This window comes from Zophobas morio, unplaced genomic scaffold (assembly GCF_036711695.1).
Source record: "Zophobas morio isolate AGI-343-1 ecotype UQ-CSIRO unplaced genomic scaffold, CSIRO_AGI_Zmor_V1 ptg000017l, whole genome shotgun sequence".
NCBI classification, from domain to species: Eukaryota; Metazoa; Arthropoda; class Insecta; order Coleoptera; family Tenebrionidae; genus Zophobas; species Zophobas morio.
The window spans coordinates 8,350,445-8,377,758 of NW_026972122.1; the positions used below are offsets into that span (position 1 = coordinate 8,350,445).

General features: G+C 33.0%; 2 protein-coding genes across 4 annotated transcripts; one reads left to right on the forward strand and one right to left on the reverse strand.

Annotated features, from left to right (window-relative positions):
* Nucleotides 1-6,139: 6,139 nt before the first annotated feature.
* LOC135130544 (chitinase-like protein Idgf4) lies at nt 6,140-9,537 on the reverse strand. Of its 3 annotated transcripts, none has more exons than XM_064057948.1 (7): nt 9,385-9,537; nt 7,667-7,917; nt 7,485-7,617; nt 7,264-7,434; nt 6,748-7,176; nt 6,644-6,679; nt 6,140-6,452 (listed from the first exon to the last, which is right to left on the reverse strand). In XM_064057948.1, exons 1-7 carry the CDS (start codon nt 9,482-9,484, stop codon nt 6,241-6,243), a joined length of 1,332 nt encoding a protein of 443 aa, XP_063914018.1. In that variant the 5' UTR covers nt 9,485-9,537; the 3' UTR covers nt 6,140-6,240. The 3 variants fall into 3 exon arrangements, with proteins under 3 accessions (XP_063914018.1, XP_063914019.1, XP_063914020.1); XM_064057949.1 differs by lacking the exon at nt 9,385-9,537 and adding an exon at nt 7,984-8,063 and having other exon boundaries at nt 7,667-7,937; XM_064057950.1 differs by lacking the exon at nt 6,644-6,679.
* An 8,245-nt stretch (nt 9,538-17,782) lies between these two features.
* Nucleotides 17,783-18,873, forward strand: LOC135130201 (uncharacterized). The gene is made up of 4 exons (XM_064057556.1): nt 17,783-18,067; nt 18,127-18,306; nt 18,357-18,521; nt 18,572-18,873. Exons 1-4 carry the CDS (start codon nt 17,867-17,869, stop codon nt 18,761-18,763), a joined length of 738 nt encoding a protein of 245 aa, XP_063913626.1. The 5' UTR covers nt 17,783-17,866; the 3' UTR covers nt 18,764-18,873.
* The last annotated feature ends 8,441 nt before the right edge of the window (nt 18,874-27,314 follow it).

The following is a 27,314-nucleotide window of genomic DNA, read 5'->3' on the forward strand; positions in this document are numbered from 1 at the left end:
TTTATTGTGGTGTGGTCGGGAATGTATCCACCGTGGAACATTTTTTGTTCTTAATTTTGGTGGTTACGAGTTTGTTATAAAAATGGTCTGACTGATATATTTGTTTATTCATTAAATTTGTTTTTTTTTTCCATAAATTCGTTACAGTTGTGAAACAAAATGTGTTTTAATGTTAGGTTGAAAAATGATTTATTTTTGGCCATATTTTGTCATTTGCAATTCTACGTCGTATCGTCGTTCTAAAAATCACTTAACTAAAATGGCAAAATTCTTTAGAAGTTAGAATAACATTTTTTTAGTCTTTAAGTGGTGATACGTTTTATTTTATTGCAAAGGAATAAATTAACCGTTAGAGAATGCACTTACCAAAGTTTGTTATAAAATTGGTCGTAATAGTTGTTTTTAAATATTGTTTTAACTATTTTTTAGTAAACTTTTTTTGTGATAGCTTTAAAGATTACCTCTCAAATTCTGTCCAACAGATAGACGTAAAAGTAATTTTTACGTTAACATATCATAAAAATAACATGATGCCTTATTAAACCATAAATAATGGGGCATGTCACATTATAAATTTCATGCGAGATTTACTTAACAAAACTGAACTGACGTCATTAAGTTGTTGGAAAGAATAAACCGATGAATTATGATCAGCGATTAACATTTATAAATTAAAATTTTGTTTTTTTTTACATTCTAGTCGAGAAAACATGAAGTTGTCCATCTGTCAAACTCTATTACAATAGCTGACGCTCGGGAAGTAAAAGTGAAAGTTAATTTAATACTAGATAATAATAATTAATAAATACATAAATGAATACAGTCAATGTAGTTGTTGTGTGTTAATTTTTTAATGATTAGTTGCGTGTCCTAAATATGTAGATAAATGCAACAGTTGAACTTTAATTAACGATGCTCTCAAAGTAATTTTTTCTATGAAGTGGTTCTTTTATATGATATTAGGTCGTGTTATCAATGTAATTACGTTAATCTGGTACAAAGAAATTTACTTTCTTATTTTTCCACGGTATCGGTATTATCAGAGTCATGTTGAGAACATGAAACAATTATTTCGTCATTCGTTGTTGTACAAATGTTTGTTAAAATAAGTTCGTGACCAGTTCTTCGAATTAGTTTAAAACTGAAACTGTGTGCACGATTACCAGAATTTTTAAATTTAGAAATGAGGTTTCTTTTAATTCACAGTAAAGTTTTTGATGCCATCGTCAATGTTAGTTGGTTATATTTAATTTTATATTATTATTTTTATTGTTTATTAGAGACTACTTCGGTTTCTGTGTTTTTTGACAAATCGCCACTGCATTATTTTTTATATAAAAATCGAAAGTACTACTAAGTCAAATGACAAACGAAACAAAACCAAACAAAACGAAAACAGAAAAACTGCTTTTTTGTATTCTACAAATGAGCAAAATTGGTCTCTCTGAATACATTCAGCGAATAAAAGGTGCTAAACTCGTGTACAAAAGGTACAAAGACAGTTGTTTTGTGAAGAAGAATTATATTGACATAATAAATTATATCTGTTATTAATTTGAAGCGTGAACAAGCTGGAATAACAGAACTACAAAAATTAGAATTTTGGTTTTTATTATGAGTTTCATGCAAAATTCTGTACACGAAACACGAAATTTGTCCATTATGTAAAACCTGACCATGAGTCGGTTTTAACGAAATTAAAATAATTTTTTATATGTTGTTAGTAGAAGAATAAATAAGGAAAAATGTTACTTCTGTAGCTATCTGTGTGCCCATAAAATGGGTAAAAAATTTCCTGGTAGGGGGTTTTGTAGTTTCTAGGATGTAGTGTAAAATTTATAACACAATTTTGATTTTTTTTTCAATATTCCTCGAATAAGATGCTACAGATATTGAAGAATATTATTTTGCACATTTTTGGGAAGATTTATTTAACAAAACCTTGAGATGACGTCAACACATTTTTGGTGTCGATGAACAGACAAATTTTGGTCGGAATTTTGTCGTCTAATAAAATGGCTGACAGATGACAGACACACAATCGACAGGCAGGCGGGAATGGACACCCACTTTTCTTATTCTAGGAGCTATAAAACGTTGAGAAAAAAACGATATTAGCTATTTGCCTAATCATGAAATATGGAATTTTTTATTACCTATTTTATATTCTTTGGACAAGTGATATAAATTGTTTGATTTTTCATTGTGTCATTTTCATTTAACAAACAACGTCTTAAGAATAAAAAATTCTCGCTTTATTTTTGAACGACTTCTTTCATCACTGTTTCCTGTTTTCAACAAATGTTTAATTTTTTTCTGTGTTTTGATTCAAGTTTTTTTCCGGAAGAAATTGTAATGTTTTGTGTGTCTTTCGTACTTTTCACGTTTTTTTTCTTGTTTTTAAGTATTAATTTGTTGATTATAATCGTGGACGTAAAGCCATTGAGATCATTTTCTTCTTCCTTACTGTTTATTGATAACCAATTTGTTCTTCACATTTTTCCCCAACAGAATATTCCAGAGCCGTTTCCAAATTTCATCCAGGACCTTTTTCTTGAACTTCCGTTTTCTACTAGAATAAAAATTCTTGTGACTTTCTGGACATAGTTTATTTTTTACTACTTTTGTAGTAAAAAATTGTAGAAACGTTGTTAATAATTATTTTCTTTCTCTCGTGTACCCCTTGTGTCGGGTTTTGAAGTAGATTGAAAGAAGAATCTCGCGCACTCCTTGTGTCTGGTTTTTGAAATGGTTTGAAGGATCTCGGGGACCCCATTTGCTTTGTTTTTGAAGTAATTTGAAAGAATTTCTGTGACTATTTGTGTTTTGTTTTTGAAGTAGTTTGAAAGAATCTTGCGGACTCCAGGTGTCTGGTTTTGAAATAGTTTGAAAGAATCTCAGGGAGTCTATGTGTTTTGTTTTTATAATAGTTTGAAAGAATTTCGGGGACACTTTTTGTTTAGTTTTTGAATTAGTTTGAACGAATTTCGCGGGCCCCTTGTGTTTGGTTTTTGAAATGGTTTGAAGGATCTCGGGGACCCCTTTTGTATTGTTTTTAAAATAATTTAAAAGAATCTCGGTGACCATTTGTGTTTTGTTTTTGAAGTAGTTAGAAAGAATCTGGGGACCGCTTTTGTTTTGTTTTTGAAGAAGTTTGAAAGAATCTCCCGGACCCCTTGTGTCTGGTTTTTGAAATGATTTGGAGGATCTCGGAGACCCCTTTGATTTTGTTTTTTAAGTAATTTGAAAGAATTTGAGTGACTATTTGCGTTTTGTTTTTGAAGTAGTTTGAAAGAATCTTGCGGACCCCAGTGTCTGGTTTTTGATATAGTTTCAAAGAATCTCGGGGACCCCATGTGTTTTGTTTTTATAATAGTTTGAAAAAAATTCGAGGACACTTTTTGTTTTGTTTTCGAAGTAGTTTGAATGAATTTCGCGGGCCTCTTGTGTCTGGTTTTTGAAATGGTTTGAAGGATCTCGGGGACCCCTTTTGTATTGTTTTTAAAATAATTTAAAAGAATCTCGGTGACCATTTGTGTTTTGTTTTTGAAGTAGTTAGAAAGAATCTGGGGATCCCTTTTGTTTTGTTTTTGAAGAAGTTTGAAAGATTCTCAGGGACCCTTCTTGTTCCGTTTTTGAAGTAGATTGAAAGAATCTCGTGGACCCTTTGTGTCTGGTTTTTTTAATGATTTGAAGGGTCTTGGCGACCTCTTTTATTTTGTTTTTGAAGTAATTTGTAAGAATTTCAGTGACTATTTGTGTTATGTTTTTAAAGTAGCTTGAAAGAATCTTGCGGATTCCTTGTGTCTCGTTTTTGAAGTAGTTTGAAGAATCTCGGGAACCCTTTTTGTTTTGTTTTTGTAGCAATTTGAAATAATCTCGATGACCATTTGTGTTTTGTTTTTGAAGTAGTTAGAAAGAATCTGGGGACCGCTTTTGTTTTGTTTTTGAAGAAGTTTGAAAGAATCTCCCGGACCCCTTGTGTCTGGTTTTTGAAATGATTTGGAGGATCTCGGAGACCCCTTTGATTTTGTTTTTTAAGTAATTTGAAAGAATTTTAGTGACTATTTGCGTTTTGTTTTTGAAGTAGTTTGAAAGAATCTTGCGGACCCCAGTGTCTGGTTTTTGATATAGTTTCAAAGAATCTCGGGGACCCCATGTGTTTTGTTTTTATAATAGTTTGAAAAAATTTCGAGGACACTTTTTGTTTTGTTTTCGAAGTAGTTTGAATGAATTTCGCGGGCCCCTTGTGTCTGGTTTTTGAAATGATTTGAAGGATCTCGGGGACCCCTTTTGTTTTGTTTTTGAAGTAATTTGAAAGAATTTGAGTGACTATTTGTGTTTTGTTTTTAAAGTAGTTAGAAAGAATCTTGCGGACCCCAGGTGTCTGGTTTTTGATATAGTTTGAAAGAATCTCGGGGACCCCATGTGTTTTGTTTTTATAATAGTTTGAAAGAATTTCGGGGACACTTTTTGTTTAGTTTTTGAAGTAATTTGAACGCATTTCGCGGGCCCCTTGTGTCTGGTTTTTGAAATGATTTAAAGGATCTCGGGGACCCCTTTTGTTTTGTTTTTGAAGTAATTTGAAACAATTTCGGTGACCACTTACGTTTCATTTTGAACTAGTTTGAAAGAATCCTGGAGCATAAAACTTTGACCATTCCGTACACGCTTGTAATTTTTGTTTTATTGTCTGTAAATTCACATTTCATATTAAGATTTTTAACTGTTTATTGTTTAAATACATTTTAACAATAATAGTGGAAAATGTGTGTGGAAAGCACGTGACGGAAATTCATTTATTCAGGCTCAACTTATTATTTTTTTATAATCATTATATCAGAAGTATTGCATGTTTTACTTAAGTTATCCACACTTCATCACTTTTCACTCAAGATTTTAAAATAGTTCAGTAGTGCCATTTAAACTATTCCTAAACGTTAATCCATTTTGAGAGAAAGTACCTTGAAAATTATCATCTGTTTAATTAATATCATTATGAACTCGAAATGATTATGTTTATGTTGTCCTGCAGTAATGTGCTATTTTCTTCCGAGCCTAATTATTTTTTCACATCGAATTTCTCGAATTCTCGACTTATTATTTTGGTTTTGACCGTATTTGCCTTGTTGTGTCTATTTCATGTGTGCTTTGTTTTATGATTTAATCATTAACTTGAATTAATGCATAATTTAACCTCATGTAAATTATTGTTGTTTGAAATTCTTGATATAGTGTGGTATAATCTAACCTTAATGCAAGTTCTTGTAATTTGAAATTCGTAACAGAGTGTGGCAGAATTAAATTTTGCTTATTTTCTGATTTGTAATTATATTAATCATTTAAAAGCAATAGATCGTGTGGCGCAGGCGGATTAATGGCGCTATACATACTCAAATAGGGACCTTTTTTACATTTTCATGTGAATTTTTATTTGCAATACCGGATTTTCCATCCTTGTCTAGCTGGCTGCGTCCTTAACGCGGATGGAAGCAAGACTCGGGAATACGAGTGTTTAAAATCCATAGCGCGTGTTGTGGTTGTGGTTAGTGGAGACCTTCACGAGGAGACGCCCTTCGCACCGCTCTGGCAATTTTTTTGCTTGACTCTCATTATTTAAATTTGATGTGGCGACACCATCGTACTAACTTATGTATGCAGTTACTTTAATTACGATTCCCCCCTTTTTTATGTTGTTAAATTTGTAATATTTAAATATTTCAATTGATTTGATTTCATTTCTGAAAACTGGAGGCAGTTTTTGCAACTGGAAAATAAGTTCCTTAGTAGCGTATTTCAACAGTTTTTCGCCCTCAATAATGCAGGAATAAACAAATTGCCCTCCATGTTTTGCATTTTATTTAAGGTCATTTTTCCAACCTTGGGGTTGAGCACTGTATTTGAAGGCATTCCACCAAACAAAAAAATATATACAATGTAGAGTTCCATTTTGTTGACGAGCATATAATATTTTAAAAATTAATTTCATGCCCCACTAGAGGACTTTTTTTACGATCATATGGTAAGAGCTAATAGAGTTCTATAACGTAAAACCCACTTTTACTCTAAAGGACAACAAGGAACAAAAACACAGAAGAGGGTTTTTTACATATAAGAGGTTAAATCCAACAAGTCAGACTGATGTACAAAATTTTATTTCCAAGTTTGTAATATCACGGTTCAAAGTTAAAATCACCTTACGGGACAGAAAAAAATTACGACAACGGAATTCTTTTACAGTTACAGGCGAAACTTAGCGGCACGGAGCAGAGGATATTTGTCACCAGTGCAAAGGCCTCTAAAATCATCCAAAGTAATATCCACGATAGCAATACCGCCTAATCCTTTAGCTTTGACGTATGAGGCTTTATTTCCTGCAGTGTCGGCATCTTCGTAGCCCACCCAGATGCCACCTTCTTCGTTTTCATCGGGTAGACGGAAAGCGAAAGTACCTACGAACAATTTAAGTCAATATTAAAATTTCTCAGGTCAACATTTAAGTCAAAGTAGAAAGCAGAGACGAAAGTCGCTGATGATATCATTTTTGTTACAATTAATGTCACTTTCATAATACAGGTTTAAACGAATCAAAAAAGCAGAAAATGGGAAAAGGGGTACCCTTAGACCAAATTATTAAACCTACCGTATCTCTTAGTAGCATCATTTTCGTGCCATTCGTCTGAAAAAAAGTCCCATCACCCATACTATGGCTACTATCTACTGGGACACAAAAAGCTCAAACATTACCTTTCCTCTTTGAGGGATCTCCCATTCTTCTCAGATGCTTTCCTGCAGCTGTTGATAGTTTCTGGGGGTTGGCAAGCTTGACGCAAATCTCAGGGTAGCTGAGCAACCCTTCTTCTTTACTGTACGGCCCTGCTTCAGCACTTCCGTCGATGAGCAGTGGAGGTACTCCACTAATTGAAGAATCTTCGTCCATCTTCCAGGCACGTCCGTAAGCAGGAATACCCAAAACGAGCTTATTGTTAGGAGCACCCTTCTGCAACCAGTACCTGACTTGATAGTCAACATTTTCGTCATATTTTCGGTCAATTAATTCATAGAGAGGTGCAGGGTAGTCGGCTTCTTTAGGGTTGCGTTCAGGGGTGTAGAAATCGAAAGCTTGTAGGGTGATGAAGTCGAGATTTGGGGCCAGAGCTCGAGGGTCATAGTAAACTGGAAGTTAAATAAATGCATAATGGTGACATCATCTGCATATATAGAGGCCACAATGTATTGTGTTCCATATGTAGGTGTATTTACCTGAACTATTAACATTCGGCAGAACGGACAATGTTAAAAGAAGGCCGTCGTGTCTGAACGCGTTTCTGATTTCGCGAACAAGGGCGGTAAATTGTTCTTTGTGTTGTTCAGCGTTTTCGTCGATTACAGACTCTCCGACGATTTTATGCTTCAGGTTGCTGAACCACCCGCCTGAAAATATGTCGTTACTAAACACGAAATTCTGTGTTGCTTGAGCTTACTGATTTTCCCGCGGATTTTCTTTGGTTTGGTTTGTGGGAACTCCCACGCCAAGTCTAAGCCATCGAAGCCGAAATTTTTGACTAGAGCTTGTGCAGAGTTGACGAATGATAGACGATGGTCGACTGATTCAAGCTAAAAAAAATGTTGTAATTATTGTTTCAAGAACGATTTTGTAACTAACGATTGTCCTGTATTTGATATTGTCATCGTCTCCTTTGTCTTCGTTTCCACCAACTGACAGAAGTACTCTCAGTCCGGGGTATCTTCTCTTGAGTGCTGTAATGTGTCTGTAGTTGTCTCTGGTAACGTCAAAGATTTCATTGAGGGGAACTGCTTTGAAGTTGTCTGCATTTATGCCAGCGTAGCCATAAATCAAATGTGTGCAGAATTGTAGGGCAGGGTCTATGAAGTTAATCTCGAATTTTCCTTGACCTGTAAGAATATAAGGATAACTGATAAAATAGCAGCTTAAACAACAGACAGATTTTATAAAGGTACTTAAATGGGCCGAAATATAACTCGGATCGATTAATTTTGAGAGAAAGGATCTTGCGGATTATCATCAGATAATTTAATGTGAATCCGGGCGTCTAGCTGGCTGCCTCCTTTACAGAATTTTTCAAAATTTTGTGTGTGTTCATACCTGTTGCTATCAATATACTTATATACTGTATACTTTATAGTGTGGTTATCAAAGTTAACGGAAGTATGATGTGTCGAGCACGTATTTTTAGCTTAAACGTCGAAATATGCGATGAAATGACAAAACAACTTATAAAAATTGTAGACTTTCTCAAGTGGTACGGAAAATGTAGTTTATTGACAGTTTTCAGATTAAACAGATGTAGATTACTCAATCTGAAGACTGATTTAGTCGAAAAACATGAGATATATATATCTCTTTTGTAATGAAGTCATCTAATTAAACAGGTATAAGTTCTTATAAGGTCAAGAGCTTGTAAGCTTAAAAAACAACTCTGTGATTCATCTACAAAATCCACTCTATTTATATTAATACATGCACGGTTACGCAAAAAATGACTACTGTAGCATAATTAAATTATGAACAGAACGTCACATGAATTCAAGAGAACCGATTGATAAAATTGTGATGACCTTACAGGTTATTTACATAAATCTCTCTCAGAGACTGTTAAATAAGCACCATAAAAAACACTTATTAAATAATATTCTCGAAAATCTATTTCAAAACTGTGGAAATAACCGCGATAAATATGATAGAAGCGATTTGTTAAGAAAAATAATTAATGTATTTATCATTATTTTTAAGATACTGTTCATGGTCGAAACGCTCTATTTACCTACCACAGTTCCATGTTCAAGGTAACCCCGTCTAACAAATATGGAAATTGCTCTTAGTAAGAGAATATTTGATGCAAATATGAAGTCCTAATTTCGTGCATCCTTTTTAATGTGATGTACACGCAAACTGTTAAACATTGTTATATAACAAGTACTTGACTTAACATTTATGAGTTCCAAGAACATCTGAACAATTTAAAATATATTTATGTAGAAACATAAATAAAATTGTTCTACATCATGTAACTAAGTAAATCGTTAATCTTTAATTTATAATTATTTATTTTCTCACATTTTTTTAAAACTTAATTTAATATCATTACCACAACAATGGAATTTCTGCTCAGTAGTTTGGAAATATCTTTTGTTGATATGAATCAAATAAAAAACACACCTTGAACCTGTCCAATTACTCTTTTTAAGTCTTCATTTTTCGATTTTTTTTAGTTGACCAATTATTACATTGTTGTATACATATATATATAACTCTTAGTTACTTTAATGATACAATTTCAATTATTTCTGAATTTACTTAATTTAATTTTGTGACTAAAAACAAAAAAATAAAAAACTTACTGTCTCTGAAATTGGCCTTGCTGTTGTAGTAGCACACAACTTTATTGTCGGCTGCGACGTAGGCCGCTAATGCCAAAAAGGCACAAATTGTAATTTTCATGGTGTCACGACCTCGATCGCGAAGCAGTTCACGAGACACTGGCGTTTACTTTCTTGGTGAGCTCTTTTTAGCAATTTCACACAAGAAGCGTCATCAATCTCATTCATATAGAAGGGGAAAAACTGCTGGGTGCAAGTTGATACTGATTTGTCAAAGCTTTTGTTGCATACGTAACTTTTCTGACTATACGTTTCCTAAGAACGTGATCTAATACATATAATTAATAGTTCAAATGAAATATTGCCGATAATAAAATTTACTCTCCATTGTTGTGCTCGCAAGTGATAACTCGTGATTTCGCGTTATTGAATGCTTCCTTCGTGGTCTACCATGAATTATTATGCATATTTTAGAATTCATAGTCAGCGTTGAGAATCACAGTGTTTTTTTTTTACTTTTTTTACTTAGATCATGTAGAGAATGCCTAAAATTGGTAAGATTGAATTAATTGATTAACTTTAGAAGTTTTGTAGACGTATGTAGGTTACCAAAACTAAAAAAATTTGTGGTCCAGTTCTAGTACTAATCTAATCTACGAAATGACGTAAACGAATTTTTTTTTTTAATTTTGGTACAGTGATTTTGTGATTATAAAAACATATTTGATGTATTCATCCTCCACAGAAAGTCGATTGCATCAAAACAATATTAAATAAGTGTTTATTAAGAAATACGCCTTAAGATACAGGGAGATATTTAGCAATTACTTATATAACACGTGTCAAAAAATTAAAGCCATGGATTGATTTATTTTATCGATTATTCGAACAGGATCGAATGCAACGTTGGTGTTCAGATATTCTAGTTTTAACTAGGCGACCAGTTTCATCTATGTAAACTCTGGTCTCTCTTTGACAGAATCACTTACAACCAACCCCAAACCACTCTTAAATTATCCAACATCCGAAAATTTCAGTCACTACTTTCAAATAAACTCTCCACACCACGATGTACAGAATTGCAAAACGATAGAATTTCTCGTCACGTCAGTTATCTCAATCTGAAGCTAATCTTCCTTCCAAAGGTGTGCTCAATCGCCCCCAGTAAAATTCCCATCGATGACCGAAAGAATACTGCAAGCTGAAGAACAAATTTTAGAACGCGTCGAAAAACAACCCGACAGCAGCACTCTCCGATTACAGCTGAAGTTGGAGTTTCACAGTTTGTAGTGCATCGTACATTAAAAGAACAAGGCCTCCATCCATACCACGTTAAAAAACTGCTAGCTTTGGAGTCCTCTGATTTTCAACGTCGTGTGAAATTACTGCGAATGTTTTTTTACATTAATGTCGTGAACGCTCTAACTTTTTAAATTGCATTCTGTTTACGGATGAAGCAGGATTCGCTCGCAATGCTATTTTCAACAGCTACAACATTCACATTTGGTCCACTGAAAATTCACACGTTCGTCAAAAAGTACGATTTCAACGACGGTTTTCCATAAATGTATGACCTTTATCGTAAATGACTGCTTAGTTGGACCTTATGTTTTACCAAACAGACTAAATGTGGCATAGTACCCCGAGCTTTTAAACAATGTGTTGGAAAAGCAGCTAGATGGAGAAGTGCCTCTAGGTGAACGAGTTCGCATGTGGTACTTGCATGACGGAACACCACCACCAACCAGTGGGTCGGTAGAAATGGCCTCCGCGTTCACCCGATCTTAGTCCGTGTAATTTTTGTCTGTGGGGTTGAATGAAACAGTTAGTTTATGGAAATCAACAGTATCTAGAAAGTATCGAAGAGCTTCAATAATGGTGGCAGCCGCTTCAGTTCGTGAAACTCCCGGAGTTTTTTTACGTATCTGCGCAAACATGTTGCGACGTGCTGAAGCTTGTATTGCTAGTTAAGGACATTTTCAACATTTATTGTAAAAATATGGTAGCATTCTAGGTTGCTCTTATATTTGTTCTAATAAACAACGTGGAATCGTTGTGTCAAGGATCAAACATCCGTCAGAATAAAAAGTCGATCACATGAAGCATTTGACCTTTAATGATGAATGAATACATGAAAAAACGAATTATAACCAACAAAAAGTAACAATTATTGCATATATTTCGAAATCACCCTGTACTTTCAGTCTTCTTGAATCATCTCAATAGTCAGCAGCTCGATATCAATTTCACAGTGGAAATAGAAAATAATGGGTCTCTTTCCTTTCTTGATCTGTTAGTCAAATGCCTACCCAGTGATCGTCTGGGTCATTCCGTCTATCGAAAAATCACGCACACAGATTCTACATGATATTCGTAATACACATATAACAATCAGTCCGATAGTTTCGGAGATTATTTGTCTAACAACAATCCACGTGGATGGTGGACCGACAGACAGAGAGACAGAAATCGGAGACTTATTTTTTCGTACTCTAGAGGTCATGACCCGTCGAGAAAATATGAAAGTAATCAGTCGTCCGATAAATTCGATTACAATACTTCCTTAGCTTATAATCCGGAAATAAAAAATCTAGCTAAAATTACGTGTTACTGTAACAGCAAAATTCCAAAATCTATATGTATATGAAGCAAAAAATTTCTTCAGACCCGTAATGTATGGATAATTATTTATCTATATTTTGTCTTTGCTATAAAACTTTTTGGAAATTTTTTGGCAAATTTTTCGATTTTCGTCCTTCTCTTCTTAGTTTTACTTTCTTGTAATTGTTAATTTTTAAATTTATTCAATTTCCATTTCTATTTTTTCCTGTAATTGGGTGTAATCCCGTTGGAAAATAAATATTATTATTATTATTATTATATGTGTATTATTTTTTTTATTATATTTCCATTAACCATTTTTTGGGCAAATCTTTAGTAATTATTTTTCTCTTTTCCTCTGTTGTTTTAAAAATATGCCAAAAAATACTCAGTCAAGAAATATATCTTCATAACCTAGATATTTTTCCTCTTTTGAATGGCAGACGATTAACCTTTTTTTTTTGGAAAATTTTTGAAAATAAATTTCCCTTTTTTTTCGATTATTTAGACAGATTAAGCAAGAATGACTGCACACACGTATAATAAAAATAATCACCTATTTTATTTTTTTTTGCTGCATAATGTCTTGGAAAATTTTTGGATTTTTCCTTTTTTTATAAAGTATGCATTTAAAGAGACTAACAAAAATGTACGCAATCGACAAAAAAGTTCTAAATATGTCTGTAGATTAGATTAGTTTATTTTTTTTTTAGACTAGAGTGTGATTAACTATTTTTTCTACAATTGTTAGAAATTATTCTTTTGTTTTTCTCATTTACTTAGACAGATGAGGCAAGATTGATTTCACACCCATAATCAACGAATTATCGTCTATATATTTTTTGTGCTATACATCTTCTTGGAAAATTTTTGTTATTTAAAGAGACCAACAAAAAATTATCGCAATCTACGAAAAGATTCTCAGTATGTATACTTCTTTTTCTTTTGAATAGAATTCAATTAACTATTTTTTGGACAATTTTTGAAAAAATATGTTCCCATTTTTCTCTTATTTAGACGGATGAAACAAGATTGACTTTAGATTCGTATTCATAGATATTTTTTTTCTTTGGTATACATATAACTTTTGGGACTTTTTTTGTGCATTTTGAAAAATATGTTCCAATTTTTCTCTTATTTAGACGGATGAAACAAGATTGACTTTAGATTCGTATTCATATATATTTTTTTCATTGCTATATGTATAACTTTTGGAACTTTTTTTTGTACATTTTTGAAAAATTTCAGGAATTTTTTTGGGTAATATTTGGAAATTATTTTCCGTTTTTCTTCCGTTGTTTCAAGAGTGGCAAAAATATGCACTCTACGCTCGTTTCTCCACGTGGTGGACATTTTTTTTCTTTTGACTTGAAAGCGATGAAGCTTTCTTTTGGAAAACTTGAAAAATATGTTCCCGTTTTTCTCTTATTTAGACAGATGAAACAAGATTGACTTTAGATTCGTATTCATATATATTTTTTCTTTGTTATATAATTTTTGGATTTTTTTTTACATTTTTGATAAATTTCAGGAATTTTTTTGGATAATTTTTGGAAATTATTTTCCGATTTTCTTCCGTTGTTTCAAGAGTGGCAAAAATACGCAGTCTACGATCGTTTCTCCACATGGTGGACATTTTTTTTTTCTGTTGAATTGAACCCATTTAAGCTTTTTTTTTGGAAAACTGGAAAAAGATGTTCCCGTTTTTCTCGTTTATTTAGATAGATGAAGCAAGAATGGGCTGAAACCTGCAATTATTTATATTTTTTTGTGCTCTTTAACTTTGGAAAATTTTTAGAAATTTTTTGGAAAATACTTTTCATTTTTTCTGAGTTATTTAAAGAGGCCACCGAAAATGATCGCAGTCTATGAAAAGATTCTCAGTATGTATACCCTCTTTCTTTGAATATAATTCGATTATCCATTTCGTGGACAATTTTTGAAAATCATTTTCCCATTTTTCTCTCATTTAGACAGATGAAGCAAGAATGACTCTAGGCTCGTATTCATATATATTCTTTTCTTTGCCATATAACTTTTTGGAAATGTTTTAAACATTTTTTTAAATTCCAGAATTTTTTTTGGATAATTTTTGGAAATAATTTTTTCCGTTTTCTTCCCTTGTTTCCAAAGCAGCAAAAATTCGCACTGTACGATTGTTCCTCTCCATATGCTAGACTTTTTTTTTTCTTTTGATCTAAGGCCGACTGAGCTTTTTTTTTGGAAAACTTGGAAAATATGTTCCCGTTTTTCTCATTTATTTAGATAAATGAAGCAAGAATGAGTTGAGATTCGTAATCATTTAAATGTAGAAATCCAAAAACACCCCAATAACATAAATAGAGATACTGGTTTCCATCTGCCTTATATTTGGAAATTGGCCATCCCCACCAGTCCGACACGCCCTCTACTACCACCCACTCATTCTGTATAATATAAATAACCCCCGCAAACCCATTTCCACTGAGAAGAAGTTTAACCTCGGTTTATTTCTATTCAGTGAACTTTTCGTTCTTTAGCCCTTTACTTTCTGAAAATGCTCGTTACAAATTTATTGTTTCGAAGCTTCTTGACAGCTATTTTGACTTCGATAACAGTTGATACCTGTACTTCCTCTTGTACTTCGTCTTCCAAGTTACACGTAGGTATCTTCTTCTTCTCCTTCTACTATTCCGCCATTTAAGGGCTCCTCAAAATATTCGGCTTGGGGCGTTATTTTCATGAAGTTTACTTTTTTGTAAATTACTTAATTTTATTTTCTGTTTTACACTGTTCATTAGTTCATCTTTCTGTTCATTTTTCTCTTATGAAATAGTTTTTTTGTACTTTTTTGAGCATTCATAATATTGTTCAGCTTCCATACTACCAGCGTTACTTAATTTCACTTGATAAACTGTAATTTTCGTCTTTAGGTTGACTTTTCACCCAGAACCTTTTCAGCTATCGACTTAATTACCTTTTTACCAAGATTCTAAACTCATCCATCCAGTTGACTAATCGTCAGTTCCAGTGAATCTACGCTATTCTCTACCTCCTTTTCAAATCGTTTCATTCTTGAGCTGTTCTCCTGGGTCCATGTTTGCACCATGAGGATGATGGATTTGGCCAGTCGTTTTACCGTCCGGGGACTTCTGTTGTTCTTGTTTGTCAACATTAACAAAGCTGCTGCCGTCTATACTGACTTCAGTAAGGCTTTTGACATACCATGTGCATTATGGTATATTAACGGAAAAGTTCTCTGCAAATGGAATTAAAGGCTCTTTATTAACATGGTTTAGGGGTTACTTAACAGAGCGAATACGACAAGTCAAATTAAATCATGGTCTTTCAGATAGTCGGCGTGTACTGTCAGGTGTCCCCCAAGGCTCGATATGAGGTCCGTTATTGTGTTCAATATATGTCAGTGATATTGGTAACCTTTTGCTTTGTCATTTTAGCTTATTCGCAGATGATTTAAAAATATACACAGTCATAAGAAACTCCATTGATGTTGCACGGCTACAAGGATTAATAGTGTTACTATCTGACTGGTGTGATAATTGATAATATCTTGGTTTTGAACTATCACAAATGTAGTATAATAAATTTCAGCTTTCACATAATGTATAAAGTTTCTTCGATGTTCCATGACTCTTAGAGTACAAAAACATAGGTCTTCTATTTCCATTTATCTGTCCGTTTCATATGTCATTTTTATCAAAATAGACAATCCCCGTAACTACTGGACCAATTGTTGTCAAATTTTGTACGTATATAAGGAATATCATTTAGATGGTAAAGTGCTAACCCAAAATATGGCTAGTCATTCCCACCAGTAGTTTGACGACATCGTCTTCAAATGTTACAACAGTAAGTGTTATTTAAATTTTATAAAATAAGATATTCTTTTATTTGCGGTTTATAAATCCGTGTTGAGTTTTTACTCTAGACATACAAATTTTTCGGAAAAGAATCAAAATTGTATAACAACCGGATACTCTGAAATTTTACAAACGTGTTAGGGTTATTGGACGGATGGTAAATGGTTAATTTATCCTTCATGCCCCCCTTCCCAAACTGATGATCTCATCTTACAATTTTGCCAAATAAAATTTTATATGAAGAAACCATGATAAGGATGGAGTCACGGTTCTGAGAGCAAGGTAAGTAGTTACTGTTTAAATTCTTTGGAGCAATTTTCTACGTGAGTGTATAAAGACTGAAAAAATTATAATATAATCATTCGAATCTTAATTATATTACGATTCAACGTTTTGTTTTTTTGTTTTTTTTTGTTAAATTAGTAGATATTATATAAATAAAATAATTATAAATGTAAAACAACAACAGCAACCACAATAACACATGCCATAATGACAATAATTTTTCGGTTCGTGTGAAAATAGCAACCTTCTGGTTTTTAATTACAGTTTCTTAATATGAAAAAAAACAGTGTTCTTTATATTGTGCGATCAACATAATTTGTAATCGAGTTATTTTTGAAAATGATTTCGTATGTCGGCGATTAAGCCACATTGATAAATGTCAATAAATGACAAATGTTAAAGCAAAAATGGCGGACACTTTTCAGTAAGATTTTTAATAAAATAAGTGTGAAGCTATAAGGAAACTTGGTATCAAGTTAATTAATTTTATTAAATAAGCATAATTAAATTACGGTAAATGAAAATGCTGCCTATTTGGCTGTAATAATAAATGAAGTCTTTGTTTAACTCCATCAATCATATGCCTTATTTTTTTGTTGTTAATTTCTTGTTATTTTCAGCCTTAATTCTGCCAAATTCTTGACGAATGTTCGATAGTGTTCTTTAAATAGAATCACAAAGAAAGTCTGCAGGAATAAGATCACAATATATTAATCAACAAAAGTTAAAAAACAGATAATTTGGACACCGCATTTTGTCTTGGCATATTTTAATGACTTTAAACATATCATTTCGAAGAAGACATACAGACTCAATTAGAAGGATGACTCGATTACAAATTATGTTGCTCGCCGGATATAATCACCAAAAGCGCCGTAAAATAATGATTGCATATTTTAATGTATTTAAAGATAATTAATGTTTTTTCCGCCTTGGACTAATATTTTGGCGATTTCGGGTAGGTAATTTGTTACCTTCAACCGGTAATACCGCATTTGATACTTGAATAATTAAATTATAGAGTAATAATTATTTTATAGCGGATTAAAAATTGCGTATAACAATAGACAGTACCAATAAAACTCACATTCAGCAAGACAATATTGAAAAACAATGACATCATCAATTTCCATTTAAATCAACGACCTTTCATTTTTGTATGGAAGATAACACCTATTTTACGTTCATTAGAATGAAGTTTGTTATGGCAAATTACAGTGGTTTTTTATGTCAGTTTAAATACATATTTATCACATTACGGATTTCCTTGCAACAAAAATAAACACAGGATTTTCCATTATGTTTTATCGACAGTATGAACAATAGATGTCACGTAGGTTCTTTCATTTAACATGTAACGCTAAAAGAATGCAAAGGTGAGACAACTAACTGTTTTATTTCGATTACAAATTTAAAAATTTTAAGCAAAAAATCAAATTAATTCGGGGCTGTCCATTTTTAGAAATGCTTACAGAGTTTGTAATTCTGATTCATAATAAACTTTGCCCTAGTTCTATTTAATTATTTGTTTAATTGCATTCAGCCAATATTCAATATTCATAACATTTCATTACAGACAACAAATAACAAGTGTTTAATTCTGGTAACGAGAAATGTGTTGTTTAATCTTTGCTGATAACCCTTGTTTTTGTTTTTCCATGTTTTCAATTATTTTAAAAATAACCCACTGTAATCAAAGACAGCAGTGCAATTTTGAAGCATCATGTCACAAATATGTCAAAATTATCAAATGTAAAATGTCGGATTGCTCAGAGTTACCATTTTTTCCCAAACATGAAACCAACAATTTACAAAACCACTCTGAAATCAGAATAACGTTTTTCGAGTCAAAATTTTCTCAGAGCCACTATAACTATCAGAATGTACCGATTTCAAGCAATGCCTGTACTCTGATTGCTGTCTTGATGGCATCCTATTGTAGGCACGAAAGGATTATTGTAAGTAGAAGTTTCTTGTAAATTATAAACTGGAAATAAGACTTTTGTACAATTTTTAGATAAACAAGCCTGATAGTGCTTTAAACGTAAGATTAATTTACCTGCTTGCATATAGCATTTTAGATGGAAACAAAATTCACGAAAACTTAAAAAACAAAGGTATTTTAGATAACTTTAATTTGACCGTTCCTGAAGCTATGAAATTTGCTGGATATCGCGCTGAAGGCTTAACTGAATGGGTAAAAATTAATCTACTTTATGTAATGTGTTATGTATATATTAATTTCAGAAAAGTATGATTTACATGGAATCTTTATTCCATTCTCTCTACGCCAACATAAAAAGCAATTTATTAGAATGGAACAAAAGCAACAAGAACAAACATAATTCTGATTTATTTATAATTTTAATTGCTGATAACAGAAGTGTCCTCTTTATTTTGCAAAATGAAACTGTAAGTCTATTATCATTTATACAGGCTTTTTCTCAATTTCAAAATTTCAGGTGAGCCTGGTTGATTCTCACCAACATTCAGATAACAAAGGCGCCATCATCGCTGTGGCTTTAAGGGAAAAATTTAACATTTTGTGTTTGTGGTACGGTCATATCATAAATAAATGTTACAAATGTGACCCCGGTTTATACGAATTATCGTTTTTGTATTTTCAAAGCAGAGATTGTAATCAACAACACTAATTTTATAGCGTGTGGTCAGCTATAATGTAAAATTTTGTAATGACTGCAATTATTTTCCTAAAATCAGGTTTTTCCAGTTGAACAATAAAATTCACCGATATTATAGATAACCTGCTTTTGATGTTCTTAGTTGATAGGAATATTGTTTTCGTTATGGCAAGATTATTCTCGTTCCATGTATTTCCATCTGATATCAGAAGTAACAATGTGCGACTTCCGGTTTGGTTTTCATACACAGATGAATGATTAATGTGGCACATGAAGTGGTCAAATTTCCAAAATTACTACTCGTTTTGTTTTACATACTTACTAAAATGCAATGGTTCATTTTAGTAACGATTGCTGAAACAATTCTGATATTTTAAACTCTGTATTTGACATTTCGAAGAATTGTTCATAATAAGTAGGTACGTATAATAGCTAAGGTTATTATGTTACTTTGAACTAAGTCTAAAGAAATAAATGCCATTTTGTGTAAATTACTTATATATTATTTATTAGTCGTCATAGAATTCACTAATGTATTACCGAATAAACACATGAATCTAGAAAAAGGAAACTGTGAAAATAAAAGGGACAATTAGCAGAATATTTTCGCAGGTGTTTGAAGATGGAAAAATTCAGAGAAAGAATAAGTTATCAATGATTCACGATATCGCACCTTCGGACATCTGTACAACCGAAATCGGATAAATGTGCATAACCAGAAACGGATTTTAAATTTAATAATGATGAAAATTAGGATTAAAACAAATACTAAAATGAAGAAATGCGTTTGCCAGGTTTCGAAAAAGGTTTCTGTTTCTTTTTTACTTTCGTAAGCGCCGTTTTCTTTTTTTCAATTAAAAATTCAGGGAAGAAATGAAAATGGCTGAGATTGGGACGTTTGTAAATTTTTACTATTACAGAAATGTCTAAGAAAAACTTACAAAATATCAAATGAAAAAATATGCAGGATAAAAAGATTTTAACTTTAATTTTAAATTCTTCCAAATTATAGAAAGCACATTTTCATAATTAGGTACATTTTTGCATTTAAACAATAAGCACCGTAGAAGAAAAATTTACGACTAAATACCTACGTTAGAATCTTTATCTTAATAAAAGCAGGAGGCCAGTGTTTCCTATATTTTTCACTTGATTATTTTTTAGTAATTTCCTTCCGGGATTCCAAAGACGCTTAATTTAGCATATTTTACAAGTTGATCGTTTATATATTCTAAGAATAAGAACAGTCCAAGAATGAAGCCTTGTGGAACACCATGCGCGATACATTTTCATTACGAAATATTGTTATTAATATGTACTAACAAAATACAAATAACACTACATAATATTAATACTTGATTTGTGGAAATTATAACAATTATTTAAATTGTTTTTTTATACTTACTTTTTATCTAATGGTAATACCTATGTTTAAAGTTTCCTCAACGCTGTCGTCATAAAGTTTAAGGGTTTGTTTTTCAGTCATAGAGGATTCATTTTTCTTGGACATGTTGACATGATTTCTTGTGGTGTCCGTGTTACTGTTATATTTATTTTTCACCATCTATCAGGTTATTTTTCAACTTCACGGACTGTGTGTCAATTTTATCAGAAAATTCTGGGAACGTAATGATAGTAAATAGGATTGTTGACACTTTTTGTAATCAATGATTTTTTTTCCTTTTTCTTTTCTTATCTTCTATTACCAGATATTCCACCAGTAGCACAAGAATAGTTCAAGCTTTTGTAAAAGCTTTTTGATGAGTGTTTTATTAATTTTAAAAACACAAGAACTGCGAATTTACTCGAAATAAAACAAAGTAATTTCTTATCCTGTATTCTTAGAATTTAGAATAATAATAATTAAATAAGTACTAAGATTGTAAAGAAAGAAACAGCCAACATTTAATTACGCGACACTTTGTATTAAGAACTTACACTTGACGTTAACTCAAGTTACAATTAGGTAAACGCATATCGACACATATTAATTAAGTGTTGGCATACACTTCGCTGTGAGAGGAATGTTCAAACAGGAATAAATGTTCAAAATTCAAGTTCTAGAACACATAAATGATTATACAAAATAAGCATACCCTTTACTGATTCAATTGATAATAAATTTAAAAGTTCTTCGTCTTAAAATGTATCAATGTTTAAATTAAATTTTCAAACTTTGAATGAGAAGTTATAAAAATTAAACAATAACTTAAGGAAAACTATTCAGCATTTTAGATATTACGACTAAACTACTACTTAATTAAATAGGTGAAATTCTATCATGTGTTTTAAATTAAATCCCTACAATAATTATTTAAACAACAACGCATAACTGGCCAGAAGCACTCCAAAAGTTATATCTAAAAATGTGTCAGAAACTTGAACCTTAAATAATCGATAAAGCACAGAATTGTCTTGTAACCATGTAATCGAAAATGTATGCAGCCTAAGTACGTGGCGTATTGGATAGAAATATCGCGTGTCTGAAATTATTACGAGTAATTTCTCCATTGTCATACATGATTGCGCGAAATAAATAATTTTTACCCTTACGAGTACAAACGAGCCGTGCACAAATTCACCAGACTGGAGACTCTTTAACTGTGTAGTCAAAGCAATGACATATAATATAGTTACGAAATAAACCCATACGCTGCCCCGGTACGATGCCTATGGGTTTTCTAGTATGTGCCGCGATGATGGGTGACTCGTCATTCGTGACAGTGACCCGGCGGCGTTCGCATATACGCAAGCCTGGAGCGGGTTGCCGGAAGTCTCCATTACGGTGTGCAGAAAAACCTCGAAGCGGCGTTCGCGAAGCATTCAGAGGAATGCATGGATTTAAACAGAAGACCTTCGTAGACGAGTGAGTCTCAGTCAACAAGTGGAGTCCAGTAAATGAGAGAATGAGTCTAGTCAAATCCATTCGAGTCGAGTTGGGGTTATTTTGAACATAATCGCTGTGTAGTTAGTCGTGTAGTTATGTATTACCGAGAAATAAATTGGTGAGTTTTACCCATGCCGATTTTCAATTACCGCTCATCGTAACAATAATATACGGGTTTCCCGACCTGTCACGATTTCGCAGTGCATAAGATTGACGAATTGTTAATAAAATCCTCTTGTACTAATAACACTCGTGAGTAATGATTGTGTCTTTTTAATTTTTTATAGATTTGCACTTTAGTAAATCTAACAAAGAAAATCCATCTTATCGTTAACATATACACATTCTCGAGATGTCTTTTCTATTCGACTCCCAGAAATTCACACTACCAACAAATTTTGGGAAATCTGTAAATGCGTTGTGGTGACCGAATTTGAACTAAAATTTTGCGCTAAAAAAATTAACAACGGCGCGAAATCACATTTGAATAATTTGAATTTTGAAAAAAAAATCAATCAAGAAAATCGTTAAACATAGGCCACCATATGCACGTTCAGTTCTTTCTGCGTAGTTGGTAGTTCTCCTAGGGGAATTTGTGGGTAGTCTCTAGTGAGAGGGTTGGTAGCGAAGTTTACTTGTTTGGTAGAGGGTAGGTGGCTCGTCACTGTTGTTTCGGTTTGGTGAGTGAAAACACGCAGTAAGGAAGTTACGTTAAGTTTAGTTGGTTTGGTAGTTAATAAAAATGGGGAGCCTTTGTTTAATGAAACGACGCGTAGCTAATTCTTGTGGTTTTTCCAAGCGGAAATATGCGAATTTTCGACCGACGCCAACACGTGGTGTAGATCTGTTTTATTGTTTGTTCATGTTAGGATTTTAATCATTAACTGGTTCTAACACAATAAGTTTGTTCAGATAAAGCACTTGTTAGGAGTTTTCATGAAATTCACTTAGTCAGGACTCATTCTTGCATTATAACACTTCTTGATTCCTCACACAAGATTGGTAATAGTTCATTTACGGCAGTTAAATTAACCTAACGTTGTCCCACTCTGGGAAAAGGACCGTGAAGGTGCGATAGAATTCATAATATCGTGGACTGAGCTACGGGGGTATTAAATTTTGCACTCAAGCAGTTATCATCGTTATCATCATCACATCATCGAGACATTTTTTCGCAACGTTGAAAATTATACCACCGAGAAGCATTTCTCGCGACGCTGGATGCAGTTTGTGTTTTTTTCTTAATCATGTGTTTTGTTTGGGACAAGCCGAGGACAGTCCACGTATAAACTTTCAAAGCTAATTGTTTAAGTAACCAATCATTTTGATAAAGTGTGGCATAATTTAGCATAACGTAAATTTTCTGTCTGAGTCGCTGATAAAGTGTGATTTGAGATTAATATTGAGGATCTTCTACATAATAAAGTTCATTGTTAAAAAATATTGACTAACACAATGATTACGTCTGGTATCAATGTTGTAGACTGTCACCATTTAAAAGATTGTGAAGAACAAACAATATGTTGGTCATATAATAATATATTAGGTTGAAAATTTGAAGTTTTATTTAAATAGCCGTTCAGTTTCCATTAGAAAAGACGAACGCAATGTGATAGTATGATCATTAATAATGTTCATAAGACGTCAGTTCTGTGTTGTTAAACACGACCGAAAAAGTCTACTTGTAAAAATCATCATTTTTAGAGAAATTGTTTGTGGTGTCCCGATTTCAAAAATTAAATTTCACGCTAAAGAAAAAAACGGGCGGTACCGCATTTGAAAAAAAAAAAATCACTAACGTAGGTAACCATCTATGCATGGTTATGCGGTAGGGATATTGGCGAAAGGCCACTCCATCCTTTGCGTTGGTAGTTCTAAGGAATTTGTAAGACAGCGCAGGTAGTTTTGAAAAGGGCCTTGGGCCATTTCCTGTTTGCTGTGTTGGTGAAAACCACGTACTTAGAATTCTGATTGCAATTTCACAAAAGAGCAATTGTTTAAATAAAAATGAATGTAGCCCCTCAACGAGTGTAATTAGTGTAAGACCAGTTAGTTTGTGATTTTCTAACCTAAAATGTGAAACTTTGACGAATTCGCCCACACGTGTTAATTTTGTTTTATTGTTTGTAAATTCACAGTTCCTGCTAAGATTTTTAATTAACTATTTATGGTTCTAATACGGTTTAACAACAATAATCTAAATGTTCACATAAAACACGTGGAGTAATTGACTTATTCAGGCTCAGCTCGTTTTTCATAACGATGTACTTATCTAAAGTTTTGAATGTTTTTATGTGGTTATTTGCACTTCTTGTACGGTATCGCATGGCGGAGGCGGAATTACTCAAATTGGGAGCTTTTTTCCATATTTATGTCAATGTTTATCTGCAATACCGGGTTTTTAACCCTAGTAAATCAGGTTGTCTATAGTTTGCTGTGTCTCATGCCGCGATGGAAGTGAGCACGTGTTGTGGCTGGGGTTAGCGCAAAGATGCCCTTCGTACCGCTGTCGTTACGCTATCCTCACGTTACGTAGTCTGTTTTTACTCAGCTTCATGGTCTTTCTCTCACCTTCGTAATAACTGTTCAATGCATTTGCATCCAGTTACCTTAATAGCGATTTCTTCTTTTTTCTTTGTGTTTTTAAATTTGTGACATTGATATAAGTATTTGTATTGATTTGAACATTTGATTTCATTTTTGAAAGCTAGAGAGGGTTTATGCAGCTGGAAAATAAGTTCAATATTGTGGTGATCGAATTTAAATCAAAATTTTCGCGCTGAAATTAATTAACAGCGGCGCGAAATCACATTTGAATTATTTGAATTTGAAAGAAAAAAATGCAATCAAAAATCGTTAAACATAGGCAACCAGGTGCACGATAACGCTTGCAGGATAGTTGGACAATAAGTAGCGCTAGGGGATTGTAGTTAGAGGATTGGTAGTAGACAGAGAGCGGCATGGCGAACGGTCAGTCTGAATGTGTTTTTGTGAATGTAAACACGTGGTGAGAGCTAGTTTAAATTAGTTGGTTTGGTAGTTAAAAAAAGGAGGAAACCTTTGTTTAACGACAATCGAAAATAACATGCGATCTTTCAACGCGGAACACGTGCTGTAAATTTGTTTATTGTTTGTAAATTCACCAATCAAGTTAGTTTTCTTAATCGTCAGCTAGTGCTAACACAAGTTAACAATCAGGATTATTTAAATAAATCACTTGCTAGAAGATTTCATGAAATTCACTTAGTCAGGATAATACTTTTGTTGTTTAATTACGAATAAGTTTCTGGATGCATATATGTAAGTGTTACATTATAACAGTTCTTCACACAAGATTGTTAATAGTTCATTTACGGCAGTTAAACTAAATCATTATACTGCGAACTGGCGGGGGTTAAAATAATTTCTTCCCTTAGGCGGTTATCATCATTATTGTCGTTGTTATCATGATTACATCACTGACGTATGTCCTCGCAACGCTAAAGATTGATTACATCATCGAGGCTTGTCCTCGCAACGCTAAAGATTGATTACATCATCGAAGCTTGTCCTCACAACGCTACGGATTGATTACTTGATCGAGGCATGCCTTTGCAACGCTAGGGATTAATAACACCATCGAGGTATTCTCTTTTTTTTTTCTCGCAACGATAAAAAAAAATCCATCACCGAGACGCTTTTTTCTCGCTATGATGATTGGATATTTTTGTGTTTATTTTTATGTGTTTTGTTGGGGTAACCAGTTTGCGGTATTCTAAACTCTCAAAGTAAATTGTTTTTTTTAAGTAACGAATCACTTACATCATGATATAATTTGACATAATGTAAACTCTTTGTTTGAATCGTTGATAAAGTGTGGCAAGTATTAATCTCACGTATATTTCGTTAACTTTGCAAATTTTCACCTTATACAATTTTTCTTTATCTCACAATTTAGCTTCAGTAATTTTCCTTGTTGTATAATTTTAATGGAACGTAAATTTCCATGCTTTGCAGTTTTCACCTCACATTATATTTTTATTTACACAAGTTTATTTCACACCAGATCTTTTGCTTCATAAATTTGCTAACTTTTGTTTGTAAATATTTTGTTGATGAATGCTTCCATCGTATAAATTATTTGATGTTCAATTTTAATCTTACATAAGATTATTTGTTGTTTAAAAGCTCACAAGATTGTATGGCGAATTTAAATGTAGTTTATTGCTCTTTTGAAACTTTAACACTTGTTCAGTTGTTGTTAATATCAGAGTCATAGAGATTGAACATTTAAAATGGAATTGGGGTTAAATAATATAGAAAACGTGGCAGGGGCGGCCGCCGATGTTGTAACGTTCTCGGCTTCTGTCCTTGCCGAGATACAACTACGGGTCTAGCGACCGTAACGGCCTAATTTCGGACGGCATGTTCGTCCTAGAGACGTGTAACGTGCTGTTTGGGTAGGCTTTGCGATAGATAGAATCATCGTCGAGGGGGGAGAACAGCCCCGACCGGTAGCCCCAAACTCCGCTTGTGCTAGAACGCCTCAGGGATACTTTTGTTGTGCTCCAGTTAACTGCCGTAACTTTAAATCTGCCGCCACACGCCCGTAATAACTTGTGTATTTGCAATCATTTACTTTAATTCAGATTTTGCTTTGTTATTATGAAATTTGTGATATTCAAATATTTGGATTGATTCAAAACATAAACGTAGGATTTTTGTACTTGTTTGGTTTTCATATGTGTATGTCTGTCAATTCGCGAGTGTCTTTTCTTTCATATTTTTAAGGTGTTTCATTTGAAATGTAATATGTCCGTGAATATACGATAGGGGGTTTTTGAGGCTGCTCGCAGCTTCTTTCCTTCTGAGAGGGGGTGCGATTTTGCCCCCTCCAAAAAAATTTGTGTCTATTATTTCTTGCGCTCTCGACTCACACGCAGTGTCTGCTCACTTGTATGAAAGAACGTCTTCCCGCCACTTTAAAAAAAAAAAACACAACGTAGGTTCCCATTTTGTTAGACGATCACAGCCAAGGCCAAATTTTGAATTTTTCGCGGGCCTTTTAAACTTTTTCAAGGTCAATTTAAAGGCGGGAAGTTTGGGTTATCACAATATCAATTTATTTCAACAGTTTTTTGGTATCATTAATGGAGCAGTAAATAAATTGCCCTCCATATTGTGTATTTTATTTGAGATCACTTTTCCAACTTGCATTTACGCATTCTATCAAGCAAACAAAAAAAACACAACGTAGGGTTCCATTTTGTTGACGATCACAGTTCAAGGTCAAATTTTTAATTTTTCGCGGGTTTCAAAATGTTTGCACGTTTTATTTTATTTTGACAGGATGTTTGGATTAACCACAGAATGGTATACTGTGGATTAACACATGCTCAATACATTTTTTGAGAATAGTCACAGGATTAAAATTATTTCAATTGGATAACAATTATAAATTTTTAGGTAGCTTAACGGGTAGTAGTTACGGTTTACATGTGACAGTCAGTCTACGTTCCGGTTGAACAATTTTTATCAATAAAATAACAGCGAAAAACTCAGTTTACAGTTTCAAACTATAAATTAATTGAAAATATTAAAAATTAGAACGCTACCTACCAAACATACCCCTTTGGTGACGAACGCCATTTAGATTTTAGTGCGCCGCAACACCATTATTATTTTAATGACAACAAG